The following is a 27,504-nucleotide window of genomic DNA, read 5'->3' as shown; positions in this document are numbered from 1 at the left end:
ATGGCATGTTGGCGCGAGTGCCTAGACGAAACAAAATGTTTCGTTCTTTCGTATTAATTCGTGCGCCTGCACGACACAACGAAATGCGCTACATAGCCAACGCGACATTATGCAACATTTGATTTTGTTTTTGCACACCACGCGTCGACACGCAATTTTTGTTAATGGTATACATGCCAACGCGAAATAAAATGTTTCGTTCTGTCGCGTTCTATATGTCACGTTGTTAGTTTCGTTTCTTCGTAATGGCGTGCACGCCAAAACGACACGTAAAACTTTCAAAAGTTTGTTATGGTGCGTTGGCGTGTGCGCCGGTACGACAAAACATGATGCCATGTCTGAGACTGGACGCATTATTCTTGTCATCCATTTAAACATAAAACGGCACATGCAATGCTTCGTAACATAAAATCTTTGCCATGCAGTCCAATGTGAAGCCGTTTAAGGACGGATTACACCAAACCGGAAATGACTACTCAGTGTTACATGTGAAGTAGTCCAAAATGTAGTTCCATGCTATGGATGAAATCTGGTATAATGAGTGACATGAGGAGGTGACAGTTAAATTTTTGGCTTATGTTTATTGCTTATAGTACTGAGAATAGATCTAGACCAGTTTCATTGTAAATTTCTTGGATTAAGTTTTATTCTTTGCGAAAAATGTCTACCTACCTTGTGAATTATGTTTCAGTCCACAAGAAATAAGAAGTTTATAAGAGGTTATGATTTTAGTACGTTTTCTTACATATCGGCCTTTTTGGCTTTCAAATCATGAGAATATCGGTCTTCTTCATGACGTAACGTATCCTTATTTTAAGTACCTTTAATTAATAAACCAAAGCTGGAACATTTTCAACACTATCAAATTTCAGGACAGTATAATAGCTGTATATAATTAGAAGTAAATATAAAGTTCGCGAGGCCGTCCTATAAATTTTGTTAGTTTCCATGAAACTTTCCGAATACGGTAGGTACTTAATTTATAGACCTTTTAAATTGTAGCAATGCTTAAATCATAAGCGAAATTGCATTTTTTTTGTACCATAAATTAGCAAAGATAAAATGAACCGAAGTATTTGTACAAGACATACTTCAAATACTTAAAGTGTAATTTTATACTCATTTCAAAAATTTAATTTTGTTAACATTGAATAACATATGAGCCCTGCCATGAGAAAACCAACATAGTGGGTTTGCGACCAGCATGGATCCAGACCAGCCTGCGCATCCGCGCAGTCTGGTCAGGATCCATGCTGTTCGCTTTTAAAGCCTACTGCAATTAGAGAAACCGTTAGCGAACAGCATGGATTCTGACCAGACTGCGGGGATGCGCAGGGTGGTCTGGATCCATGCTGGTCGCAAACCCACTATTTTGGTTTTCCCATGGCACGGCTCAATATCTATTTTGTTTTATAATCATATATACATATGTTTCAGTATTTTCATAGACAGTGGTTTAGTGATAATTTATCATCAGTTATCACTCTCGATGTCCATTCGTAATGAATAAACTCATGTTCTGTTCTGTTGTGTTCTGCCATTTTCTTAAATATCAGTAGAAATTTTCTCATCAGACTAATGTTATTCGTGATATAAACTGGAGTTTGTTAAATGCAAGAGGACATATATAACAAAGAAAATAATGGCACTGCCCGGGTCGTAATTGTATCCAAAAGTCAATAAGGAACAAAGATAGACTATTAAGATACTATTCATGTTGACAGTACATTGTTTAACTTTCAGACGAATAAGTATTGTTTTTCTTTCTATTTTATTTTGATTTGTGATAAGTAGCACGGTTTTAGGAACTAAAGTGGATTTTAAAATCGTTTTTAATTCGCAGGACACGTGCGACGAAAATCAGGGTGAATTTAAATAGGCGGATTTAATCTTACAACGAAATAGATACAATTATAATGTGGCAATTGCTTCTAAATGAAAAAAAAGGCTTAAATAAGTTATAAATAAATTAATAATATACAATAATCGTAGAAAACAGATACGGATTTTAGCAGTTTAATTCTTGTTATATCAAGGGAGGTAATAGGTTGGATTAAGATAGAAATAAACATTCGCATTGTTTGCTGAAATCTCTTTAATGCTACTTGTGTATTTGATAAGTACATGTATACTATTTACTTTAACACGTGTTTGAAACATTTGCACAAAAATTTGTGAAAGATACGACACCGCGGATTTTACCATGGCACTCCATAAAACGTTGGTGTAAATATAATACGTTTAATGTCGTTGTGCATGAAACTAATTTGGTCTGTCAGTATTTTGTGGAAAATAGGAAATAAAATTGTGTTTTCAATAAATAGCCGCTCAACTAATGACAAGAACATTTCAAATGTTGGATTTTTTTTTCATTCCAAGAGATCAACTGAACAATGATTATTTTAGACTGTTTACAACTTGTTGATCATCTAATCGATGTCTCGGCAACATCGCCTTTCAATGAGGCATTCCAAATCATACTCAAATATGAGTGAAATACAAAAGGAAATTTCTCGTGCACTCGCGCTCTCATGCACTCGCTCAGTATGCTGAGTATGGATTATTAACTAAAGGTTCAATATAATACCACGCGATGGCGATGCCGTGGTCCCGATTATTTCATTCTAGATTGTTGTTTCATTACCTGAACAAATTAGCCAGCGTCGTTATCAATTTCCGGAGAGTTTGAGTGGTGAGGTCCGGAGCTCGAATTTCTGTCAATATTGGGACGATATCTATATTGTATGGCATTTTAACTATCGTTCAATTTTCACGCAGCTGTTTCTATGAAGGGATGTAATCAATTGTTTTTTCTTCTTCTGTGTTTGTGGATCAATCGAATATAACGGAAGTTTGTTTTACAGTCTTGACAGATTCAGTGCCGTTGAATTCCAGTGGATTCTAGTTTATAAGGTTCAGGATTTAACGAAAGTTTCTATGTACTCTTACCACCATTTTGCTATTATTCAAAGATCGGGATTTTTTTTGTCTTAAATCTAAGTTTTTTCTTTTGAAGTAAAACTTATCTTACAATGGAGGAACCAAATGTTGTTGAAGGGCACATGCAAGCCTTGACGCCTCGTCGACAGGAAACGCAGCACAATACAAACTTGCGCCATTTACCTGGCGTCAACGATTCTCGGAACTACATTATGATAACACAAGATATATTAGATGCGTTTAAAGACAGAGTCGTAAAATCACATAAAGTGAACCTTAAACTGAACCCCGTGCGTCACAGAAACAGCAGACGACCAGTCGTCAGCAGACGACATATACCACCTGTGCCCACGGAACTGTCGCACGCGCTTCTTTCGAAGTCACATACTAGTTTTGATCTTCGGGATTTTGTTCGTAATAGACCCGTAAAGGTGTTCGTAGACGATATAACGAAGTACAATACAAGTGCTAGTGAAATCGCGTCTGGTAGCGGACAAGAATTCCCGGAAATGTTGAAAAGGAAGCCAACTTTGCTGAAAAGTTCCTCAAAATTGTCTGACTCAGCTATAAAAAGGTAACCATAATTTTAAACTTCCTTTATTTATGTAAACAATCACTATCGTTTCCATAATCATCACGGAATGTGTTGCTTGAGAACAAAAATGTAAACGTCTATCGAGGCCAGTAGCGATCAGTACCGTCTGCGCCAATCGATGTCAATAGCGACCAGTACCGTCTGCGCCAATCGATGTCAATAGCGACCAGTACCGTTTGGCGCCAATCGAGGTCAATAGCGACCAGTACCGTTTGGCGCCAATCGATGTCAAAAGCGAACAGTACCGTCTGCGCCAATCGATGTCAATAACGACCAGTACCGTTTGGCGCCAATCGATGTCAATAGCGACCAGTACCGTCTGCGCCAATCGATGTCAATAGCGACCAGTACCGTTTGGCGCCAATCGAGGTCAATAGCGACCAGTACCGTTTGGCGCCAATTGAGGCTAGTAGCGACCAGTACCTTTTGGTAACTTTACAAGAAACTTTTCTAAAGATCCGAAAAGTTTGTTCAATTGTACTAAACGTACATGAAAACCGTTTAATGAGGGTTACAATTATTTAGTGTTATCCTGGAATCGTTTGAACAAACAAAATCACGTTTTCTGCCGTTGCTATAGTTTCATTGTGATTTAGAGGCATACACGTGGTAAAGGAAATGCACGTGTTTCCTTGTTGTCAGTTTCGAAGTTTTCATTACAAGAATTGACGATACATGAGTAACACAAAATGATATTTCAACAAACAATAAAGATTTGATAAAAAAATAGCTACTACTCCGTATTAATCTAACTTATATAATGAAAAGGAAAAAAACAGCCAATCCGCCATTTCGGCTATAAGTGTTGTTATTTACATTGATATTTCCAAAATATCAACTTACGCGGCAATTGTATAACTTAATGATAATTTAAATGCGTAATCCAAATAGCATCAAAGTATACGGTTCATATACATGAGCTGATCAAATCATCCTACTTTTTAAAACAATGCACCGAGTATCTTCCTAGGACGTCGGCTTTAACCAAGAATATATGAATCTTTCACTATTGATAGTATACTGTTTATAATAAAGGCAATTTTAATTTTGTTGCTAGTTGTTATTTGCTGTAAAATTAACCTCCTCAGAGAAACGGTTTCTGAATAACAGCCACGTTTCAGTCTTCTTGCACAGTGTATGCTGTAGAGGGGTTGCACTGTATACTAAAGAAATATAATATTAATTATAAGGAATATTTTCATGTTTCCGAGTCCTTGTAAATAAGTTTAATGACCACTCGAATACAAATTGTGGTGTCAATTTTTGTAATTATTTGGATTTCATATTATAATGCATGGCCAAATTAAATGAAAATTGATTTCTAAAAGAAGTCTTGACCTCTTTTAACAAAACAAATCTGTGTTGAGTTCAATTAAGATATCAATTGGAAAAATAACTTAACATAACAAAATTGTTAAAACCTTTTAAAAACGTGTCCTTTTAAAGATAATAATCTTCAGCTGTATAAAATCAAATTTATTTTGCGATATATCCGAGATCTCATTAGACAAGGTAATGATACATAGCTTTTGTTTAATGTCTGATTTTAAGGAAATACATAATAAATGAACATGACTAGACTTCATAAACTGAAACTGCCTTCTTTAACTAAGCAGCCGGTGATAGTGCGGTTCCTTGTTCAGGGAAATAATAAATGGTAAGCCATTTTTTGTCTGTCTCGCCTAACATATATAATAAGGTTAGCATTCAAACATCATTTTTCATACGTTTCATACACTCTTTGTTGAGAACGGACAATATTTTAGAGTAGGATTGTGCACATAGAGGAGTTACTTTTTTTAGCTAATTTATCCATGTCTAAGCTACTCAAGTTTAGCGCAGTTATATGCACTTTTTATTTATTTTATCTAGTTATTCATGTCTAAGGTACTCAAGTTTAGCGCAGTTATATGCACTTTTTATCTATTTTATCTAGTTATCCATGTCTAAGGTACTCAAGTTTAGCGCAGTTATATGCACTTTTTATCTATTTTATCTAGTTATCCATGTCAAAGGTACTCAAGTTTAGCGCAGTTATATGTACTTTTTATCTATTTTATCTAGTTATCCATGTCTAAGGTACTCAAGTTTAGCGCAGTTATATGTACTTTTTATCTATTTTATCTAGTTCTCCATGTCTAAGGTACTCAAGTTTAGCGCAGTTATATGCACTTTTTATCTATTTTATCTAGTTATCCATGTCTAAGTTACTCAAGTTTAGCGCAGTTATATGCACTTTTTATCTATTTTATCTAGTTCTCCATGTCTAAGGTACTCAAGTTTAGCGCAGTTATATGCACTTTTTATCTATTTTGTCTAGTTCTCCATGTCTAAGGTACTCAAGTTTAGCGCAGTTATATGCACTTTTTATCTATTTTGTCTAGTTCTCCATGTCTAAGGTACTCAAGTTTAGCGCAGTTATATGCACTTTTTATCTATTTTGTCTAGTTCTCCATGTCTAAGGTACTCAAGTTTAGCGCAGTTATATGCACTTTTATCTATTTTGTCTAGTTCTCCATGTCTAAGGTACTCAAGTTTAGCGCAGTTATATGCACTTTTTATCTATTTTGTCTAGTTATCCATGTCAAAGGTACTCAAGTTTAGCGCAGTTATATGCACTTTTTATCTATTTTATCTAGTTCTCCATGTCTAAGGTACTCAAGTTTAGCGCAGTTATATGCACTTTTTATCTATTTTATCTAGTTCTCCATGTCTAAGGTACTCAAGTTTTTGCGCAGTTATATGCACTTTTTATCTATTTTATCTAGTTTCTCCATGTCTAGGTACTCAAGTTTAGCGCAGTTATATGCACTTTTTATCTATTTTGTCTAGTTGTCCATGTCTAAGCTACTCAAGTTTAGCGCAGTTATATGTACTTTTTATCTATTTTGTCTAGTTGTCCATGTCTAAGCTACTCAAGTTTAGCGCAGTTATGTGTACTTTTTTATCTATTTTATCTAGTTCTCCATGTCTAGGTACTCAAGTTTAGCGCAGTTATATGCACTTTTTATCTATTTTGTCTAGTTGTCCATGTCTAAGCTACTCAAGTTTAGCGCAGTTATATGTACTTTTTATCTATTTTGTCTAGTTGTCCATGTCTAAGCTACTAAAGTTTAGCGCAGTTATATGCACTTTTTATCTATTTTATCTAGTTATCCATGTCTAAGCTACTCAAGTTTAGCGCAGTTATATGTACTTTTTATCTATTTTATCTAGTTATCCATGTCTAAGCTACTCAAGTTTAGCTAGTTATATGCACTTTTTATCTATTTTATCTAGTTATCCATGTCTAAGCTACTCAAGTTTAGCGTAGTTATATGCACTTTTTATCTATTTTATCTAGTTATCCATGTCTAAGGTACTCAAGTTAAGCGTAGTTATATGCACTTTTATCTATTTTATCTAGTTCTCCATGTCTAAGCTACTCAAGTTTAGCGTAGTTATATGCACTTTTTATCTAATTTATCTAGTTATCCATGTCTAAGCTACTCAAGTTTAGCGTAGTTATATGCACTTTTTATCTATTTTATCTAGTTGTCCATGTCTAAGCTACTCAAGTTTAGCGTAGTTATATGCACTTTTTATCTATTTTATCTAGTTGTCCATGTCTAAGCTACTCAAGTTTAGCGTAGTTATATGCACTTTTATCTATTTTATCTAGTTGTCCATGTCTAAGCTACTCAAGTTTAGCGTAGTAATATGCACTTTTTATCTATTTTATCTAATTGTCCATGTCTGAGCTACTCAAGTTTAGCGTAGTTATATGCACTTTTATCTATTTTATCTAGTTGTCCATGTCTAAGGTACTCAAGTTTAGCGTAGTTATATGCACTTTTTATCTATTTTATCTAGTTATCCATGTCTAAGCTACTCAATTTTAGCGTAGTTATATGTACTTTTATCTATTTTATCTAGTTGTCCATGTCTAAGCTACTCAAGTTTAGCGCAGTTATATGCACTTTTTATCTATTTTATCTAGTTATCCAAGTCTAAGCTACTCAATTTTAGCGCAGTTATATGCACTTTTTATCTATTTTATCTAGTTATCCATGTCTAAGCTACTCAATTTTAGCGCAGTTGTATGCACTTTTTATCTATTTTATCTAGTTTTCCGTGTCTAAGCTACTCAATTTTAGCGTAGTTATATGCACTTTTTATCTATTTTATCTAGTTATCCATGTCTAAGCTACTCAAGTTTAGCGTAGTTATATGCACTTTTTATCTATTTTATCTAGTTATCAATGTCTAAGCTACTCAAGTTTAGCGTAGTTATATGCACTTTTTATCTATTTATCCATATGTAAGTTACTCAAGTTTAGCGTAGTTATATGTACTTTATATCTATTTTATCTAGTTGTCCATGTCTAAGCTACTCAATTTTAGCGTAGTTATATGCACTTTTTATCTATTTTATCTAGTTATCCATGTCTAAGCTACTCAATTTTAGCGTAGTTATATGTACTTTTTATCTATTTTATCTAGTTGTCCATGTCTAAGGTACTCAAGTTTAGCGTAGTTATATGCACTTTTTATCTTTTTTATCTAGTTATCCATGTCTAAGCTACTCAATTTTAGCGTAGTTATATGTACTTTTTATCTATTTTATCTAGTTGTCCCCTGTCTAAGCTACTCAAGTTTAGCGCAGTTATATGCATTTTTATCTATTTTATCTAGTTATCCATGTCTAAGCTACTCAATTTTAGCGCAGTTATATGCACTTTTTATCTATTTTATCTAGTTATCCATGTCTAAGCTACTCAATTTTAGCGCAGTTGTATGCACTTTTTATCTATTTTATCTAGTTTTCCGTGTCTAAGCTACTCAATTTTAGCGTGGTTATATGCACTTTTTATCTATTTTATCTAGTTATCCATGTCTAAGCTACTCAAGTTTAGCGTAGTTATATGCACTTTTTATCTATTTTATCTAGTTATCCATGTCTAAGCTACTCAAGTTTAGCGTTGTTATATGCACTTTTTATCTATTTTATCTAAGGTACTCAAGTTTAGCGTAGTTATATGCACTTTTTATCTATTTTATCTAGTTATCCGTGTCTAAGGTACTCAAGTTTAGCGTAGTTATATGCACTTTTTATCTATTTTATCTAGTTATCCGTGTCTAAGGTACTCAAGTTTAGCGTTGTTATATGCACTTTTTATCTATTTTATCTAAGGTACTCAAGTTTAGCGTAGTTATATGCACTTTTCATCTATTTTATCTAGTTATCCATGTCTAAGGTACTCAAGTTTAGCGCAGTTATATGCACTTTTTATCTATTTTATCTAGTTATCCATGTCTAAGGTACTCAAGTTTAGCGCAGTTATATGCACTTTTTATCTATTTTATCTAGTTATCCATGTCTAAGGTACTCAAGTTTAGCGCAGTTATATGCACTTTTTATCTATTTTATCTAGTTATCCATGTCTAAGGTACTCAAGTTTAGCGTAGTTATATGCACTTTTTATCTATTTTATCTAGTTATCCATGTCTAAGGTACTCAAGTTTAGCGCAGTTATATGCACTTTTATCTATTTTATCTAGTTCTCCATGTCTAAGGTACTCAAGTTTAGCGCAGTTATATGCACTTTTTATCTATTTTATCTAGTTCTCCATGTCTAGGTACTCAAGTTTAGCGCAGTTATATGCACTTTTTATCTATTTTGTCTAGTTGTCCATGTCTAAGCTACTCAAGTTTAGCGCAGTTATATGTACTTTTTATCTATTTTGTCTAGTTGTCCATGTCTAAGCTACTCAAGTTTAGCGCAGTTATGTGTACTTTTTTATCTATTTTATCTAGTTCTCCATGTCTAGGTACTCAAGTTTAGCGCAGTTATATGCACTTTTTATCTATTTTGTCTAGTTGTCCATGTCTAAGCTACTCAAGTTTAGCGCAGTTATATGTACTTTTTATCTATTTTGTCTAGTTGTCCATGTCTAAGCTACTAAAGTTTTAGCGCAGTTATATGCACTTTTTATCTATTTTATCTAGTTATCCATGTCTAAGCTACTCAAGTTTAGCGCAGTTATATGTACTTTTTATCTATTTTATCTAGTTATCCATGTCTAAGCTACTCAAGTTTAGCTAGTTATATGCACTTTTTATCTATTTTATCTAGTTATCCATGTCTAAGCTACTCAAGTTTAGCGTAGTTATATGCACTTTTTATCTATTTTATCTAGTTATCCATGTCTAAGGTACTCAAGTTAAGCGTAGTTATATGCACTTTTATCTATTTTATCTAGTTCTCCATGTCTAAGCTACTCAAGTTTAGCGTAGTTATATGCACTTTTTATCTAATTTATCTAGTTATCCATGTCTAAGCTACTCAAGTTTAGCGTAGTTATATGCACTTTTATCTATTTTATCTAGTTGTCCATGTCTAAGCTACTCAAGTTTAGCGTAGTTATATGCACTTTTTATCTATTTTATCTAGTTGTCCATGTCTAAGCTACTCAAGTTTAGCGTAGTTATATGCACTTTTATCTATTTTATCTAGTTGTCCATGTCTAAGCTACTCAAGTTTAGCGTAGTAATATGCACTTTTTATCTATTTTATCTAATTGTCCATGTCTGAGCTACTCAAGTTTAGCGTAGTTATATGCACTTTTATCTATTTTATCTAGTTGTCCATGTCTAAGGTACTCAAGTTTAGCGTAGTTATATGCACTTTTTATCTATTTTATCTAGTTATCCATGTCTAAGCTACTCAAGTTTAGCGTAGTTATATGCACTTTTTATCTATTTATCCATATGTAAGTTACTCAAGTTTAGCGTAGTTATATGTACTTTATATCTATTTTATCTAGTTGTCCATGTCTAAGGTACTCAAGTTTAGCGTAGTTATATGCACTTTTTATCTATTTTATCTAGTTATCCATGTCTAAGGTACTCAAGTTTAGCGTAGTTATATGCACTTTTTATCTATTTTATCTAGTTATCCATGTCTAAGCTACTCAATTTTAGCGTAGTTATATGTACTTTATATCTATTTCATCTAGTTGTCCATGTCTAAGGTACTCAAGTTTAGCGTAGTTATATGCACTTTTTATCTTTTTTATCTAGTTATCCATGTCTAAGCTACTCAATTTTAGCGTAGTTATATGTACTTTTATCTATTTTATCTAGTTGTCCATGTCTAAGCTACTCAAGTTTAGCGCAGTTATATGCACTTTTTATCTATTTTATCTAGTTATCCAAGTCTAAGCTACTCAATTTTAGCGCAGTTATATGCACTTTTTATCTATTTTATCTAGTTATCCATGTCTAAGCTACTCAATTTTAGCGCAGTTGTATGCACTTTTTATCTATTTTATCTAGTTTTCCGTGTCTAAGCTACTCAATTTTAGCGTAGTTATATGCACTTTTTATCTATTTTATCTAGTTATCCATGTCTAAGCTACTCAAGTTTAGCGTAGTTATATGCACTTTTTATCTATTTTATCTAGTTATCAATGTCTAAGCTACTCAAGTTTAGCGTAGTTATATGCACTTTTTATCTATTTATCCATATGTAAGTTACTCAAGTTTAGCGTAGTTATATGTACTTTATATCTATTTTATCTAGTTGTCCATGTCTAAGCTACTCAATTTTAGCGTAGTTATATGCACTTTTTATCTATTTTATCTAGTTATCCATGTCTAAGCTACTCAATTTTAGCGTAGTTATATGTACTTTATATCTATTTTATCTAGTTGTCCATGTCTAAGGTACTCAAGTTTAGCGTAGTTATATGCACTTTTTATCTTTTTTATCTAGTTATCCATGTCTAAGCTACTCAATTTTAGCGTAGTTATATGCACTTTTTATCTATTTTATCTAGTTGTCCATGTCTAAGCTACTCAAGTTTAGCGCAGTTATATGCACTTTTTATCTATTTTATCTAGTTATCCATGTCTAAGCTACTCAATTTTAGCGCAGTTATATGCACTTTTTATCTATTTTATCTAGTTATCCATGTCTAAGCTACTCAATTTTAGCGCAGTTGTATGCACTTTTTATCTATTTTATCTAGTTTTCCGTGTCTAAGCTACTCAATTTTAGCGTAGTTATATGCACTTTTTATCTATTTTATCTAGTTATCCATGTCTAAGCTACTCAAGTTTAGCGTAGTTATATGCACTTTTTATCTATTTTATCTAGTTATCCATGTCTAAGCTACTCAAGTTTAGCGTTGTTATATGCACTTTTTATCTATTTTATCTAAGGTACTCAAGTTTAGCGTAGTTATATGCACTTTTTATCTATTTTATCTAGTTATCCGTGTCTAAGGTACTCAAGTTTAGCGTAGTTATATGCACTTTTTATCTATTTTATCTAGTTATCCGTGTCTAAGGTACTCAAGTTTAGCGTTGTTATATGCACTTTTTATCTATTTTATCTAAGGTACTCAAGTTTAGCGTAGTTATATGCACTTTTTATCTATTTTATCTAGTTATCCATGTCTAAGGTACTCAAGTTTAGCGCAGTTATATGCACTTTTTATCTATTTTATCTAGTTATCCATGTCTAAGGTACTCAAGTTTAGCGTAGTTATATGCACTTTTTATCTATTTTATCTAGTTATCCATGTCTAAGGTACTCAAGTTTAGCGCAGTTATATGCACTTTTTATCTATTTTATCTAGTTATCCATGTCTAAGGTACTCAAGTTTAGCGTAGTTATATGCACTTTTATCTATTTTATCTAGTTATCCATGTCTAAGGTACCCCAAGTTTAGCGCAGTTATATGCACTTTTTATCTATTTTATCTAGTTATCCATGTCTAAGGTACTCAAGTTTAGCGTAGTTATATGCACTTTTTATCTATTTTATCTAGTTATCCATGTCTAAGCTACTCTTGTTTAGCGCAGTTATATGCACTTTTTATTTATTTTATCTAGTTATCAATGTGTAAGGTACTCAAGTTTAACGTAGTTATATGCACTTTTTATCTATTTTATCTAGTTATCCATGTCTAAGCTACTTAAGTTTAGCGTAGTTATATGCACTTTTATCTATTTTATCTAGTTATCCATGTCTAAGCTACTCAAGAGTGGCACAAAAAGATTATGTAATACAAAGATTGACAATTATTGATGTTTTACAGTAAAGCTGTTGTAAAAGGTATTCATACTAATGTGACTTTATATGCACGTTAAAAGCAGGTAATAAAAACAGAAAAGTATTTGAAGAAATTGATACATATTGATACATAAAAAGAAACAAAGTTTGTGGTCAGTTTCTAGTTCTATTTTATGTTCTGTATTCCGCCACGAGATTTTTTATTCATTATGAGGTCAGAACATCAGAATAGCTACATTGTTGGTTCATTTACAGTAATTATTTTAAATTCTGTATATTAGTACATTTATTTATATTTGTTATCATGGACACGGATAATGTCGTATTATCCATAGACAGGTTTTCAATGCTATTCAATTATTGTGCGCATATTGCCTCAAGCAAAGATTTGCATACAAAAATAGAGTAAATTTTTACATAACTTGAAATATATGCACCTTGATAGAACATTATAAAACGTCTTAAAAACGTTTCGACAATGTCATTGAAATAATTAAAGGTCTAATAAATCAGTTTTACAGAGCTGAAAAAAATAATCATCGTCATATTTTTCAAAAAAATATATAATCATATTCGGTTTTAAATGTCAACACCGAAAACAAATTGACACTATTACCCTGCTTAAGTGTAAGAAAGATGCCATATATAAACTATTTCTTCAAACTCCTTGTTTAAAAGCTGACTGATAACCTTTCCCAAAAATGGATGTGGTAGGTTGACAAAAATGTCGCCCCTTTTTCGTTAGAGAAAGTGGCATCAGTCCTGTGATGCGTGTATGTGGTCGCAGGGTCACATTTTTTTAACAACGGTGTCCCTTTTTAGTGTGGTGCGAAATGTTCTGTTGGAAGGACTCTAAGTGTGCTGGAGTTACAATTTCTCAGTGATCATTGCTAATGGTCAGTGTGGAGTGATCACAGCTCTGAGTACTTTTCATAGAACATTGATCATCTAGTAGTGTTCACGGCCTTGTGAGTTCTACTTACTGGATAGTGTTCACGGTATTGTACTGTGAGTATTGCTCAGTGGGTAGTGATCACGGTACTGTGAGTTCTTCTGACTGAGTATTGTTCATATTACCGCGAACACTGCTCACTGAGTAGTGGTCACATTACCATGAGTACTGCTCACTGAGTCGTATTCACGGTACCGTGAGTACTGCTCACTGAGTAGTGTTCACATTACCGTGAGTACTGCTCACTGAATAATATTCACGGCACCCTGAGTACTGTCATTGGGTAGTGTTCATGACACTGTTAGTACTACTCACTGAGTAGTATTCATTTGCTCACTGAGTAGTATTCAATAATAATAATTGAAATTTATATGAAAATGTAGACATGATGGTGTGTTTAAACATTGTAGTCATCATTACTTTTGTGGCGGCCATCTTGGACGCCATCTTGGATTTCTTAGATCGCCAAAATTTATGCAAATTTATGTCGGCAGCCTGATAAACTTCAGATCTTTACGAACATTTTGGTTTATAACATGCCCTATTAAAAATTGGGTCCTGGTTCATCTTTTTGAATGGCCCTACCAGATGCTAACCTGGTATTTTAATGCTGTACCATGCTACATTGGACTCTCACTCCCAGTAGGCATTTGACGTCGGTTAGACGTCGTATAGACGTCGGACCCCGACGTCGGATTAACGTTGGATTTTGGTTGGATTTGCAAACCGTTTAGACGTCGGATCCTGACGTTGGCTAGACGTCGCAATCCGATCATTTTCCAACGTAAATCTAACCACTTTTCAACCAAAATCTGACCAAAATTTCAACGTAATTTGCAATCAAACAAGTAATCAACACATGTATTTTATCATCTTTATTTCATATTATGGCGACGTAAGTCTAATACAATAGGTCCAAAAAGTAATGCAGTAATTGAAACTTTCAAGTTTCGTCATTTTTGTATGATTCTTCAACTCCGCCAACATTTCCACCTGAAATGTATAAAATTTGACAGTTTCATTATTTAACATATACAAATAATACTAGTGCTATTACTAAGAGCATAATTAATACGTGCCAAACAAATATGTGATATTTTAAATTCTATGAAAAAAATATTCTATAACTTCGTAAAATGTAATAAAATGAAATTGCTTTTTAAAGTAACAAACAAAAATAAGTCAATTTTTTTTTTAAAAAAAAATACGGAATATAAATCAGTATAACTTTTAAAATAAGTATAATTTTTAAAAATCTGTTACTCACGTTGCGGATCCTTCCCTTTGTGTAAAGTATTTATAAACTTGCTCTTTCTTATCCCAATAAATATCAAATTACAGGAAGACTGTGTAAACCGATGCAGGCTTATCTCGCGAATGTGTGACTAATAGACAACATGTGTAGAAGAGAAGATCTATGTGAATTTAGAATAATTTATACATGTGTATAGAATGCATTTTTATCTTGAACAGTTTAAAGTTCGTGGAAAAATCCGTCTCCGAAAATAGACAATCTCATGCGATATTGTAACATAATTAATATAATGTTTGTTGTAAGAATGAACTATTATTAATAAGCGCATGTCCAGACCTTTATGAAAACAAGTAAATATCTTTAAACTACACTAGCAAAATTATACCAGTTAGTTTTATAACTAAAAACATTTATCAGACTTTCTATCCAACCTAATTCCAACGTCTTCTAGACGTCTAAGTCTGACGTCTATTAGACGTCGTGGATATGACGTTGGTTAGACGTTGGATTCAGGTCGCCGACGTCGCGACCAAAATCCAACGTCTAACCAACGTCGGTACGACGTCAGGTGTTTACTAGGCTACTAAATTTCGCTTCCTAAATATCACTTTATGATTTATTTTAATCACATTCTGGTATGCTCGTTTGCAAATTCTATGTGAACTGTCCAGATTGGGTTCGGCTGTCGTTAAAAGAAAATATAAATACCTTTCTGGGACCATGAAATATATTTTAATGGGTTACATTGAACGAGGAAGCTCAAGCCAGGCTTCTTACAAATATTACTACTGAATTAGCCTGCAACTGGTTGAAACTTTAGTTTGAAATTTAATTTGCTCTCTGTACGTCCATATGTCCAACTTTGCCCGATCACGCAAACATTCACCGTAATAAGACTATGTGTCTATATTCCATACTAGGATTTCATTCATTTTTCTTGTGCGACCTGTGAGTAACTTGGCGCATGCGTTTAAGACCCGAACCACTTGTTAAAAATGAAGATCACGCCTTGAGTTTAGGTGCACTTCATGCATGGTTTTTATGGATGGACATTCAGCATAACGCGACGATGTGTCACTCGCGTTCAGTAACATTCTAGCCCAAAGGTCAAGGTCACACTCGAAGGTGGTAATTTTTCGTTTCGGGTCTACTAGTTTTTATGCACGGCCGGATAGACGCAGAAAGTAACAACTATGATTTTTAGATATTTTTTATCAATAATCTAGAATGAGAAGTTTTTGAAAAAACTGAAATTCAAAATTGCATTTAAATGCTTTTTAGGCAGATAATGCTTCTTCAAGGTTGGAGCCTTTATGAATTTGCGCGTTAACTAAAAAAAAATTCAGACAGACACAAATCTTGTTAAGTAAATGACCTTACAAGCCGAGTATAGAATTTATTTTCTACAGGACAGGGCTAATTGTTTGGATTTAATATGCATAAATAAATTCAATTTTAATACGCTAACAATTTTCATACTTTTTGGAAGCGTTTCAACGAATTAGTATACAGTGTATATATAGTTCTATTTGAAATGTTAAAACATCTGTAATTTCAATAGTGATTTATTTTTGCACGGAAAGTAACACATGTACAGTCTTGGAATAAAGTGCTTGAAATTATTTGTGCAAAATTAAAGCAGCTGTGGTAAATGTGACTAACTGATAATCTTTTGTGGTGAAAATATAACATTATCCAGTGCAGAGGGCTTCGAATGTAACAAGTTGTATGCTACTTCATCAGTAATGCCGAAGCCGTACTTCTTGGAAAACCCGGGTAATCACACGGGTAGGAAATATAAAGTGGCAAAAAGTTATGTCGACATATACAGCCTGATATCTGCTCACACCGGTAAAAGGTAGTACATATTGTAGTTCATACGTACCCTGATATCTGCAAACCCTGACATCTGCTCAGCCCGTTAAAGGGTAATTCATAGTGCAGTGCATACGCACAGTGATATCTGCTCACACCGGTAAAAGGTATTTACATATTGTAGTTCAAACGCACCCTGAAATCTGCACATACCGGAAAAAGGTAGTTCATATTGTAGTGCATACATATCCGGATATATCCTCATACCAGTAAAAGGTAGTTTCTATCATAGTTCATACACACCGTTGATATCTGCCCACACCAGTAAAAGGTAGTTTATATTATAGTTCATACACACCGTTGATATCTGCCCACACCAGTAAAAGGTAGTTTATATTATAGTTCATACACACCGTTGATATCTGCCCACACCAGTAAAAGGTAGCTCATCTAGTGCATACACACTCTGGTATCTGTTCACATTAGAAAACTTTAGCATATCTGCTGACATCACTTAAAGGTGGTTCATCTCTTAGTTTATACACACCCTGGTATATTTTCGGACAAGTAAAACGTAGGTCATATAAACCCCGATACCTGTTCACACCAGTTAAAAGCAGTTCATCTTGTAGGTGATATATTTTAGGCTAATTAAAGTTAGTTCATATTTTAGTTCATACAAACCCTGATATCTGTCCACATTGGGAAAAGGTGTTCAATATTGTAATTCATACAAGCCATGATATCTGTTCACACTGGTCAAAGAAGTTCATCTTGTAGTTCATGCTTGCCAAAATATCCTTTCACACTGGCCAAAGAGGTGCATCTTGTAGTTTATGCAAGCCATGCTATCTGTCCACACGAGTCAAAGATGTTCATCTTGTAGTTTATGCAAACCATGATATCTACTTACACCAACTTAAGGCAATTCATCTGGTAGTTCATGAAAACCATGATATCTGACACACCAGTTTACGGTAATTCATCTAGTATTTCGTGAAAACCATGATATTTGTTCATACTAGTCAAATGTAGTTCATCTAGTAGTTCATGCAAACCATGATATCTGTTCATACTAGTCAAATGTAGTTCATCTAGTAGTTCATGCAAACCAAGATATTTACTCAAACCAGTTTAAGGTAATTCATCTGACAGGTCATGAAAACCATGATATCTGCTCACACCAGTTTAAGGTAATTCATCTGGCAGTTCATGAAAACCATGATATCTGCTCATACCAGTTTAAGGTCATTCATCTGGCAGTTCATGCAAACCATGATATTTACTCATACCAGTTTCAGGTAATTCATCTGGTAGTTCATGAAAACCATGATATCTGCTCAAACCAGTTTTAGGTAATTCATCTGACAGGTCACGAAAACCATGATATCTGCTCACACCAGTTTAAGGAAATTCATCTGGCAGTTCATGAAAACCATGATATCTGCTCAGACCACTTTAAGGTAATTCATCTGGTAGTTCATGCAAACCATGATATTTACTCATACCAGTTTACTGTAATTCATCTGGTAGTTTATGAAAACCAAGATATCTGCTCACACTAGTTTAATGTAATTCATTTAGTAGTTCATGCAAACTACGATAGCTGTTCATACTAGTCAAATATAGTTCTTCTGGTAGTTCATGCAAGTCATGATATCTGCTCACTCCAGTTTAAGGTAATTCATCCGGCAGTTCATGAAAGACGTGATATCTTTTCATAGTCTAGTTGAAGCAGTTCATCTGTTAGTTCGTACACATCCAAATATCTTCTCAGTTCAGTAAAATGAGAACATTCTTTTTTTAATATTTTTAAAACACCTTCGAATCTGTAAACCATAAGATATAAAAGTGACCATTCAATGTCATTCACTATAAAAGTATTTAGGAAATGCTTTATCATGTATGAAAATTTCATAATTCAATTGTTTATATAGTGCCAAATGTAAGAAAGCAGTCAAGTTACATAAGTTTTATTCAAAATATTTAATAGCCCGCATGTTTTCTGGTGTTTTCTGAAAAGACGAAACGCAACGGAGAACAGCACAATTTACTCCATGTTTTGTGAAGTTTCTTTCGTCTAAGTTACGCAGTTTTAATAAGTAAACATTTCATACGGTTCAGTTTGATGACACTAGTATCAACTCGACACCCTCTTTTAGTCGATCATTATTGAGTCTAAATTTTTGAAAATAAAATTCTGACCTAAAATTATTATAGTCAAATTTAAACGATACTCTGTCTTTTTATAAATATTAGGCCTATAAGTAGCAGTAATTAGCATAGTTATGCTAAAGTAAAAACATGATGAAATAACTACATGTAACTGAAATTTATTTCTAATGTAAAAAAAATGGAATAAAACACATTGAATGGTTTGTCGGTCAATGGTCAAAAATATTGATCCTCGATCGGTGCCTTGGACCTAGGGCAATAGTTTTGACTATTGACGGGCAAGTCATTCAATGAGAGTATAATATTCGTTACAAATGACTGATTTTCATTCCAACACTTTGTAGACAGAAGAAAAATATGACAATTCACGGTTCAAATCAAGTTTCTTTCTATTATAATATTTCAGAACCGGGAAATCAATGTAAAAAAAAAATATTATTCAGACACAATATAGGCTACTAAAAAATCTGCCGTCTGACCGAATTGGAAACTTAAACCACTGTAAACAGGAAGAGGAAAGATGGGACCGAAAAGTATGGGGTTTATTTGTAGTACTTTCACTCAGTGGAAATTCGAACTTATTTGAATTAGGACACTGGAAAGAAAACAGTTTGTACACAGTTTATTTGCTTGTTCCATTTATGTCAATACTGTGTATAGACGACATGTCACTGTTGGGCAGTCGGTATTTACAGTGCTTATAACTTATATAAATTACATTGAAATGTTCAAAAGATTAATCTTTGAAAATCGGCACTCTTAATTCCATAAATAATCTAATCAGCTCAGCTGTTCGTTTTATCTAAACCGCGACATGCAAAAAGTCATATACACTTCAAATTGGACAAATTTTAAAGATCAATGCATAACTGGATATTATAGTCACTTAAAAAACGAACAAAATTACTGCGCGATTTATATTTTGTTGCATTTTTGTCATGATCGTGCGATAAAGAATTACTGTGATACTGGTAATGACACTGCGAAATTAATCCACCGTTCCTAGGTTCGCTGGACATTATCAAGATATATTGAAACTATTTTGGATTTATGGCAGACGACATGGCTTTAAATTTGGAAGATATTGAAAACTACTGGTCAGTTTTTAATTTGTAGCTTTGAAATAAATTTCATTTCGTTACAGTAGGCTAGTATAAAATTGAACCTAGTTATAAAGATGATAGTTAGGCCTAATATGTATTTGCGGGTCATTGTGCATGTCTGTTCAGATCTAAGATTTATAATGTGTTGGATATTGTGGAGGAGGTTAACGGGTCCGAGGGAATGACCCCCAGGAAAATATTTGACAAGCATACCACAAATGGTGCAATCTTACATATTTGACATAGTTTGAGGTTGACTGTTTGAGACCATTTAATCTTTTAATGTTGTCAAGGAATTCTGTCGAGTTTATAAAGTTTTGCGAGTGAAGCAAGCCGAAAATTTCACCGTAGTTTAGGTCGTGCGGGGTTAGGGAGTAGGGGTTGGGACGCCGGCAGCTTCCTATCCTCAATCCAGATCAGCCTTCATTTGAACCGAAACTATTGTAGGAAAAGTCGATCTTTGGTGTTGAGTTTCCCTAGTCAATCTTTGTATAATCTTATTAAAATGCTTTTATAATATATGTCCTACCCGATGTTTTAATGTCTGTCACTGTACAAAAACTTACTAGTCAATCTTGCAATAAAGGATTCGACGTATCAGATATGATCTGTTATTATGAGAATGATTCAATGTGTTTATCAATTATGGTGTGCGCACTGACCTTCGCGAAACAAAAACTCACGGATTATATAGATCTCTAATGTTTATTCAAGGTAATGTTCGATACTGTAAGTAGATATTGATATATATCGTGGATAAACTATAGATTATCTTGACATTTATGATAGATGTCTAGTCAGTCTTCCAAAAATAAAGTACAAAAATGTATGGTCTTTTGCAACATTTCAAACGCATTGACCAGGTCTGGCCCGATCTACCAATTTCACAGGTATATCGACCACCGGTTTGACCAGTAAACCATCACCGATTTCATTAATTTATAATCTTAGTATATCCACTTAAGTCACCGTTATAACACTACCGGTTTTTGCAGTATGTATCCATCTGTTTTACCAGCTCACCACGCGATCAGTGTCATCATTTTACCAATAGTATTGCAGTACCGTTGCACCAGAATATACCATCCGGCACAACTTAGTTTCAAGTGTTTATCGCCACCGGTTTCACTAGTATATCGCCACCGCTGTTATCAGAATATTACCACGGCGTCATCGGTATATCATCACCGGCTTCACAAATATTTCACGACTGATTTACCAGTTTCGTCAATATATCTCAACCGGTTTCACTAGTATATCACCATCAGTTTTCTTTCCATATCTCACCACCAGTTTCACCATTATATCACAATAGGTTTCAAGCGTTTTCCACCACCGATTCCATCCGTTTAGAACGGACCGTTTAGAACCAGCATATCACCACTGGTTCCAAGAAGAAAAAAATTGTACTTCTGCTGTTTAATCATAAATTATATAGGACACGTACATATCTTTTAGACTAAGTTATTTATTTATATATATTAAATGTCACACATAAGGTGTGCATACGTAAGATGTCGTTTTCTCGAAAAAGAGATCGTGGGATTGAAATAATATGTTGTGCGCTTTAGATTATAAGTAAATAATTCTTTTATTATATTGGCCTGTGCACGATTTACATGTAACATGACAGTACAAAACATACAATAAATACACCCGGCCAAATGGGCCTATAAGTCACTTTCAAACATAAAACTTATCATCAATTTCTATGATATATTACATTATATGTTGCATATTTGACAAAATAAAACAAAACAGAATAAGCGCTTGAGATATTTCTTTTCTTTGAGCCTCAAAGTTCAAACACGATTGAAAAGACATATTGAAACATAGCCCGCCCACTTGCGGGCTCTATTTTATAAATCAATAAAGTGAATAATCTTACAAAAATGGTCCATAAAACTCATGAGCGCCATATCGCTTTGACAAGACAATAACACTGTTGAAGGAGCTATTGAGTACTTAGGAGCTATTGGAAAATAAAGGTTCTTGCACACAAACATTTCTTATTTATTATGCCCCCTTCGAAGAAGGAGGGGTATATTGTTTTGCAGATGTCGGTCGGTCGGTATGTAGACCAATCCGTTTCCGGATGATAACTCAAGAACGCTTGGGCTTAGGATCATGAAAGTTGATAGAGTGGTTGGTCATAACCAGCAGATGACCGCTATTGATTTTGAGATCAGTAGGTTAAAGGTCAAGGTCACAGTGACCCAGAACACTTAAACGGATTCCGGATGATAACTCAAGAACGCTTGGGCCTAGGATTATGAAAGTTGATAGGTTGGTTGGTCATGACCAGCAAATGACCCCTATTGATTTTCTGGTTAATAGATCAAAGGTCAAGGTCGCAGTGACACAGAAAATTTAAATGGTTTCCGGATGAAAACTCAAGAACGCTTGGACCTAGGATCATGAAAGTTAAATGCAAATGACCTCTATTGATTTTGAGGTCAAAGGTCAAGGTCACACTGACCAGGAACAGTTTAACAGTTTCCGGAAGATAACTAAAGAACGCTTGTGTCTAGGGTCACAAAAGCTGATTGGGAGGTTGGTCATGGCCAGCAGATGACCACTACCGGTATCGATTTTGAGGTCAGTAAGCCAAAGGTCAAGGACACAGTTTCCTGGAACAGTAAACCCGTTTCCAGACTATAACTTGAAAACACTTGGGAATAGGATCACAAAACTTAATAGGGAGGTTGATCATGACCAGGAGATAACCCCTATTGATTTTGTGGTCAGTAGGTCAAAGGTCAAGGTCACAGTGATCTGGAACAGTTAAAATTTGTCCGGACGATAACTTGAGAATACGTGGACCTAGGATCATGAAACTTAATAGGGAGGTTTATTATGACCAGCAGATGACCCCTATCAATTTTATGGTCAATAGGTCAAAGTTCAAGGTCCCTTTGACCAGGGACAGTTGAACTTTTGTACACAGTGACCAAATAATTTCTATTCCTTGTGCAATTACTGAATGCATCAATGGGGGCATTTCAAGTTCTATATGAGCTCTTGTTCATACAGAAATGAGCCACGTTAACAAATCTGGTAGAAGCAAGCAAAACAACGATTGTGGGGGTTATTAAGCATTTTTCCAAAATGTTTTTAAATTATATCATTTTCGAACAAAATTGTTTTAGTCGCCCTACCGTAAGAGGGCTTATTTTGTCAATATCTATCGAGTAGACACTTGGAAAATCTTCTTGTCTTAGTCAACTTCTTCAATTTCAAAATAGATTGTTTACTACGTGCACTCTTTAATCCGGTGAACTTGGCTAATACGTCACAGATAAAAGCTTCATGGGAACATTTAACTAAGACTCACACTTCTTTGTTTGTTCAAAAAACGACCGTTAGTGGTGGGACTTGTTTGATATCTGCTTTATACTTTGAAACTCCGGTGATCGATCAAGGACCATCATAACCATCTTGTTTGACGATTATATTATCTCTAACAATCTCAAACACGCATGTTTTTCAGTTACACGACGTCTTATCCCGATCGCTCGACATCTTATCTCGAGCGCACGACATGTTATCTCGATCGGGCGGCATTTTTCTTGAGCGCAAGGAAACTTTTCTCAATTACTCGACATCTTATCTCGATTACTCGACATCTTTATTGATTCGCACGACATCTTACCTCGATCGTACCATATATTACGTCAGGCGCTCGAGATAATATAATCTAAGAAAAATAAGTGCATATCATAAAAATTCCACCGTAAAAAAGACTTTAAAATGCACGATATTTTATATAAGCCTTCAAATATTTATTGCACTTGTGTGGTGTAACAATAAAGGTTATAGCCGCAATATATCAAGTATTGACTTCAAATACAAACAGATACTGTTACTTTTCCGTTCTCTTAAGAATACCGTTAATTTATCATTTTGAAGACGACACCTTCTGAAGAGAAATGGAAGGGAACTCTATCGCAATAGATGTAAGGAGATCTAACAAGTCTTTATCTTTATTTATCTAAATTCTTTTCAGCCCAAACATGTATCAATTGAGTGTTAACGGATTAAAGTTTCAGCGGCATTTTGAATTAGGTTTAATATATTCAAAAGTCATCGTAGTAAAAAATGGGATCAACATAATATATAATCTGAATATATTGGCAGATCTGTTCTTCGTCGATGATGTTTTACTTTGTTGGATGAAGCTAAGAGTGCAGGACACACAAAGAAATATTATTAATGAAATGTGGAATAATCTTATTTATAGTGGCTCTAAAATGTGAACTATGTGGACTGATATAGTTATGTGCACCCATTTGAACTTTTAACTTACCTGATACAGATTCATATTTTTGACAATGTCAAAATAACTTGTTTCATTATAATCCTTATTTCAGTATTCGTTATTCATAAATATTCTATTTGTATAAAGGTTTCAGCTGAACTTTATATGAAATTTCATGTTGTTTCTAAAGGCTAACACATTTGCATGAAGGAATAACAAATAAGGATTTGAATACTACATTGTGGTAAAACATGCAACGCCGACGCCGGCGGTCATTTTGCATGCTGTCGGCGGTACCGTTTGTCGCAGACGATAAGAAATCAGCTATAAGGTAAATAGGGAAGACTAGGTTCTATGCTAAATAATTTGTTACGTTTCTACTCAAAGTACAAGGTGTTGCAAGGTATATATGAAATATGCCAAAATCAATGCAGTTGTTTTATTTTTAACTGCTCTAAAACGATAAATCCCGGTAGTTAGAATTCAGTAATTCAATGTAGCATATTTTCACTACTTGCTTAATCGTTACAGGTGTTTTTAACATTACTTTCGTTGTTTGATAATTGAAATTCAATTTCTGCAATTTCTGTTACAACATAAAACTTAATTTTTTGCCTAAAACGTCAGCTTTCATCTACCCTGATGACAAGGGATTGTTGGCAAAATAAATTGTCTGAGTTTAGACTGCATTACGTATTCCTTTTGAAAACTTGATTGCACCAAATGCTTGAATAGTAGAGCCTGTTTCCTTGGAAACGTCATTACTGGGATCTTCAGAGTAAGTACGGCTTGACAACAACGGCTTCTACATTGCATTTCTTTAGACATATTGCATAAAATATGTGGGTAAAACTTCTTTAATTTATTCCATTATGATTGTATTATTTCAGGAGTATGGAGTCGGGCGACGAGGACGGGGATTTTCCCGACAATATTATAGAAACAGTTGCACGTGCGAACACAATGCACGTGAGTCATGCGCCAGTTCTTCCGGAAATACGTGCAGCTCCGTGTCCGATACATGTAAAACAAAACCATGTACGAAACGTGACCGAAGAAACAAACGAAATCTTAAGTGGAAATGTAAAACATTTGAAACCAAATAAAAAAGACCGCAAAACGCACCCGATCAAAAGTATATCAATACAACAGAATCCAGCTAGTCAAGACAATGTGACACGCAATCGTGTGGATATAAATGTGAGAATTCCGGAACAGTTCCCGGCGTCCACAAAGGCACCGGCTTTGCCCAAAAATATGTCATCAAAAGACTATGTAATGACTTGGCTTCTACACGGGTCTGCTCCACAAGGCTCGAACCATTTTCCTGAAATTATACCGAGTCAAGCCAAGACGAAATCAAAAACAAAACATACTCCGAGAACACATTTTACTGACGAGTGATTGTGTTTGGGAAATTGGGATATAGTTATATGTTTCACTACACGTGTTGCTGGAATTAGCACATCTGAGGAAGCGTTTTACTTTGTTGTAGCTTAAGATACTAACGCAAACCCCAAAGGAGTGAAAGAGAGCAGATCCATCTGAAATGCAACTAAACTGGTTACCTTAGCTTATACAGGAACTGAAATGGATCGCTAAGGCTCCCTCTGGTGTAGGCAGCCCGTGTGCTTTCCAGTCATGCATTTATCATTATTTTGCGCAGAAGTTTTATCAAGCATGTGTTCGTTCACAACTCTGTGGATAACATCCGCACCTGTGTGTCATCATACCGGATGGGCTGCTGTTTGTCCTGTTTAATTCAACAATATTTCAAGTACTGTTCCTGGAATTTTACCAGTGACATCCTGTTCTCCGCAAGTATACGACAACATTTGCACCAGAGCTGGGTCCATATTTATGAAGACATTTGAACTGAGGCTTTAAACGCTAATTTTTATTCGCCTGTTTTGTAAAAAATGGGAGATATGTGTTTATGTGTGCTTTTGTTGGTTTGTCCGTCCCTTGAGCATAACTGAAAAACTATTCAAACTTCAAACTTCGCTTGTAAGTAAGTGGTGATAAGACAAAGCGACAGAGGTCAAATCTGACGTCATATTTTGTGTCCATAACATAGAAACCAATGTGTAAATATTTCAAAATCGGACCACCGGTATTGACTTCATACAATGTGTAGAGCGCATGGACCGGATCGGTAGGTCAAAGGTTAAGGTCACAAACTGAGCTCAAAGATCAAAATCTTTAAATACTATTCAAGGTACTGAATTCAAATTTGGAATTATGGACAATTCGTTCAAGGTATTGATTAACTTGAGACTTGTTTTGTTCGTTGTTATTTTTGATGAAGACATAAAAGTCGAAACTAGTAAAGAATGTGTTTTCTTGGTTATTTCAATCTATTGACTTGAAATTTGGAATATCATGCTATAGATGGTAAAGAGAAGAAGTGCACAGCGCATGAAACGGGTCGGTAGGTCGAAAGTTCAAAAACTGAGCATAAATGACGGGGTGTATTTAACCCTTAGCCTGCTGGCGGCAAGTGATTCTGCCTTTGCGACCAGCGCAGACCATGATCAGCCTGAATATCCGTGCAGCCTGATCATGGTCTGCACTGTTTGCTATTCAGTCAGTAAATTTTAAGTAAAACCCCCTTTGAATAATAAATGGTATTTCCTAAATTGAATAATGGACCAGTCCATTTTAGAAAAATAGCAGGGTAATGGTTAACAGTCAGCAGTCGAGTGCAAGTGAAAGAATTTTTACAAAATATTCACAGTGAAGCCGATATTAAAATGATAAAATAGGACTCAAAAGCAGTTATAAGTATTAAATGAAGCACACCTTGCTGCAATTCATTGTAGGTATTTAGGGTATTGCCTGCTTGAAAGAACTGTTTCGGATAGGAGGTTATTCCAAAGGATAAGAATACTGTCGTCACTATGTGAATCTCTGTACAAGGCCTAGGTTGAAGGATGTGTATTACCAGTCAGTAGGGCAACTCAAGGGACGCCTGTGGTGTTTCACCGCGGCCCCAATGTCCTCATGATAAAAACTTCGCCCATTTCAAATGCAACTCATTTTTGTTATGATATTTGAGTACGCTCATTGATATTCGTATCTGTGAAATTATTTTTAAATCTAAAATGGGACATAACTATGTAAACATGCAAACGAGAGTTCGGGTCAGTTCATTACTGTGGACAAGTGTGTGAAGTTTCAATCCATTCCCATTTAAAAGTGGGTACTGAGATAGTAGCAAACATGCAAAAACTTAACCAAATATTGTTATGTCGAGAAAGGGGCATAAAACACTGGCCTAGTTTCAAAATAATTTCCATAACTGACCCTCTTCAAGCAACCTGTGAAACTCGGGTGAGAGATCGTCAGG

At 34.5% G+C, this 27,504-nt stretch overlaps 1 protein-coding gene and 1 long non-coding RNA gene across 2 annotated transcripts; one reads left to right on the top strand and one right to left on the bottom strand.

The window, feature by feature from the left end:
• The first annotated feature begins 1,476 nt into the window (after positions 1–1,476).
• Positions 1,477–26,740, top strand: LOC123524590 (uncharacterized). Its single transcript, XM_045302884.2, has 2 exons — positions 1,477–3,514; positions 25,046–26,740. Exons 1-2 carry the CDS (start codon positions 3,033–3,035, stop codon positions 25,557–25,559), a joined length of 996 nt encoding a protein of 331 aa, XP_045158819.2. The 5' UTR covers positions 1,477–3,032; the 3' UTR covers positions 25,560–26,740.
• LOC128555658 (uncharacterized) lies at positions 14,412–15,375 on the bottom strand. The gene is made up of 2 exons (XR_008370249.1): positions 14,817–15,375; positions 14,412–14,542 (listed from the first exon to the last, which is right to left on the bottom strand). It is a non-coding gene; the product is annotated as an uncharacterized LOC128555658 (long non-coding RNA).
• Positions 26,741–27,504: the final 764 nt, after the last annotated feature.

The sequence above is a fragment of the Mercenaria mercenaria genome, chromosome 3 (assembly GCF_021730395.1).
Source record: "Mercenaria mercenaria strain notata chromosome 3, MADL_Memer_1, whole genome shotgun sequence".
In the NCBI taxonomy this organism is placed as follows: domain Eukaryota; kingdom Metazoa; phylum Mollusca; class Bivalvia; order Venerida; family Veneridae; genus Mercenaria; species Mercenaria mercenaria.
This window is presented reverse-complemented; position numbering and strand designations above follow the sequence as displayed.

Bases quoted from the DNA above. Each gene is read 5' to 3' on its own strand.
- LOC123524590 (XM_045302884.2), top strand. From the start codon at position 3,033: ATGGAGGAACCAAATGTTGTTGAAGGGCACATGCAAGCCTTGACGCCT. The intron at 3,515-25,045 runs GTAACCATAATT...GTATTATTTCAG, and splicing joins TCTGACTCAGCTATAAAAAG to GAGTATGGAGTCGGGCGACG.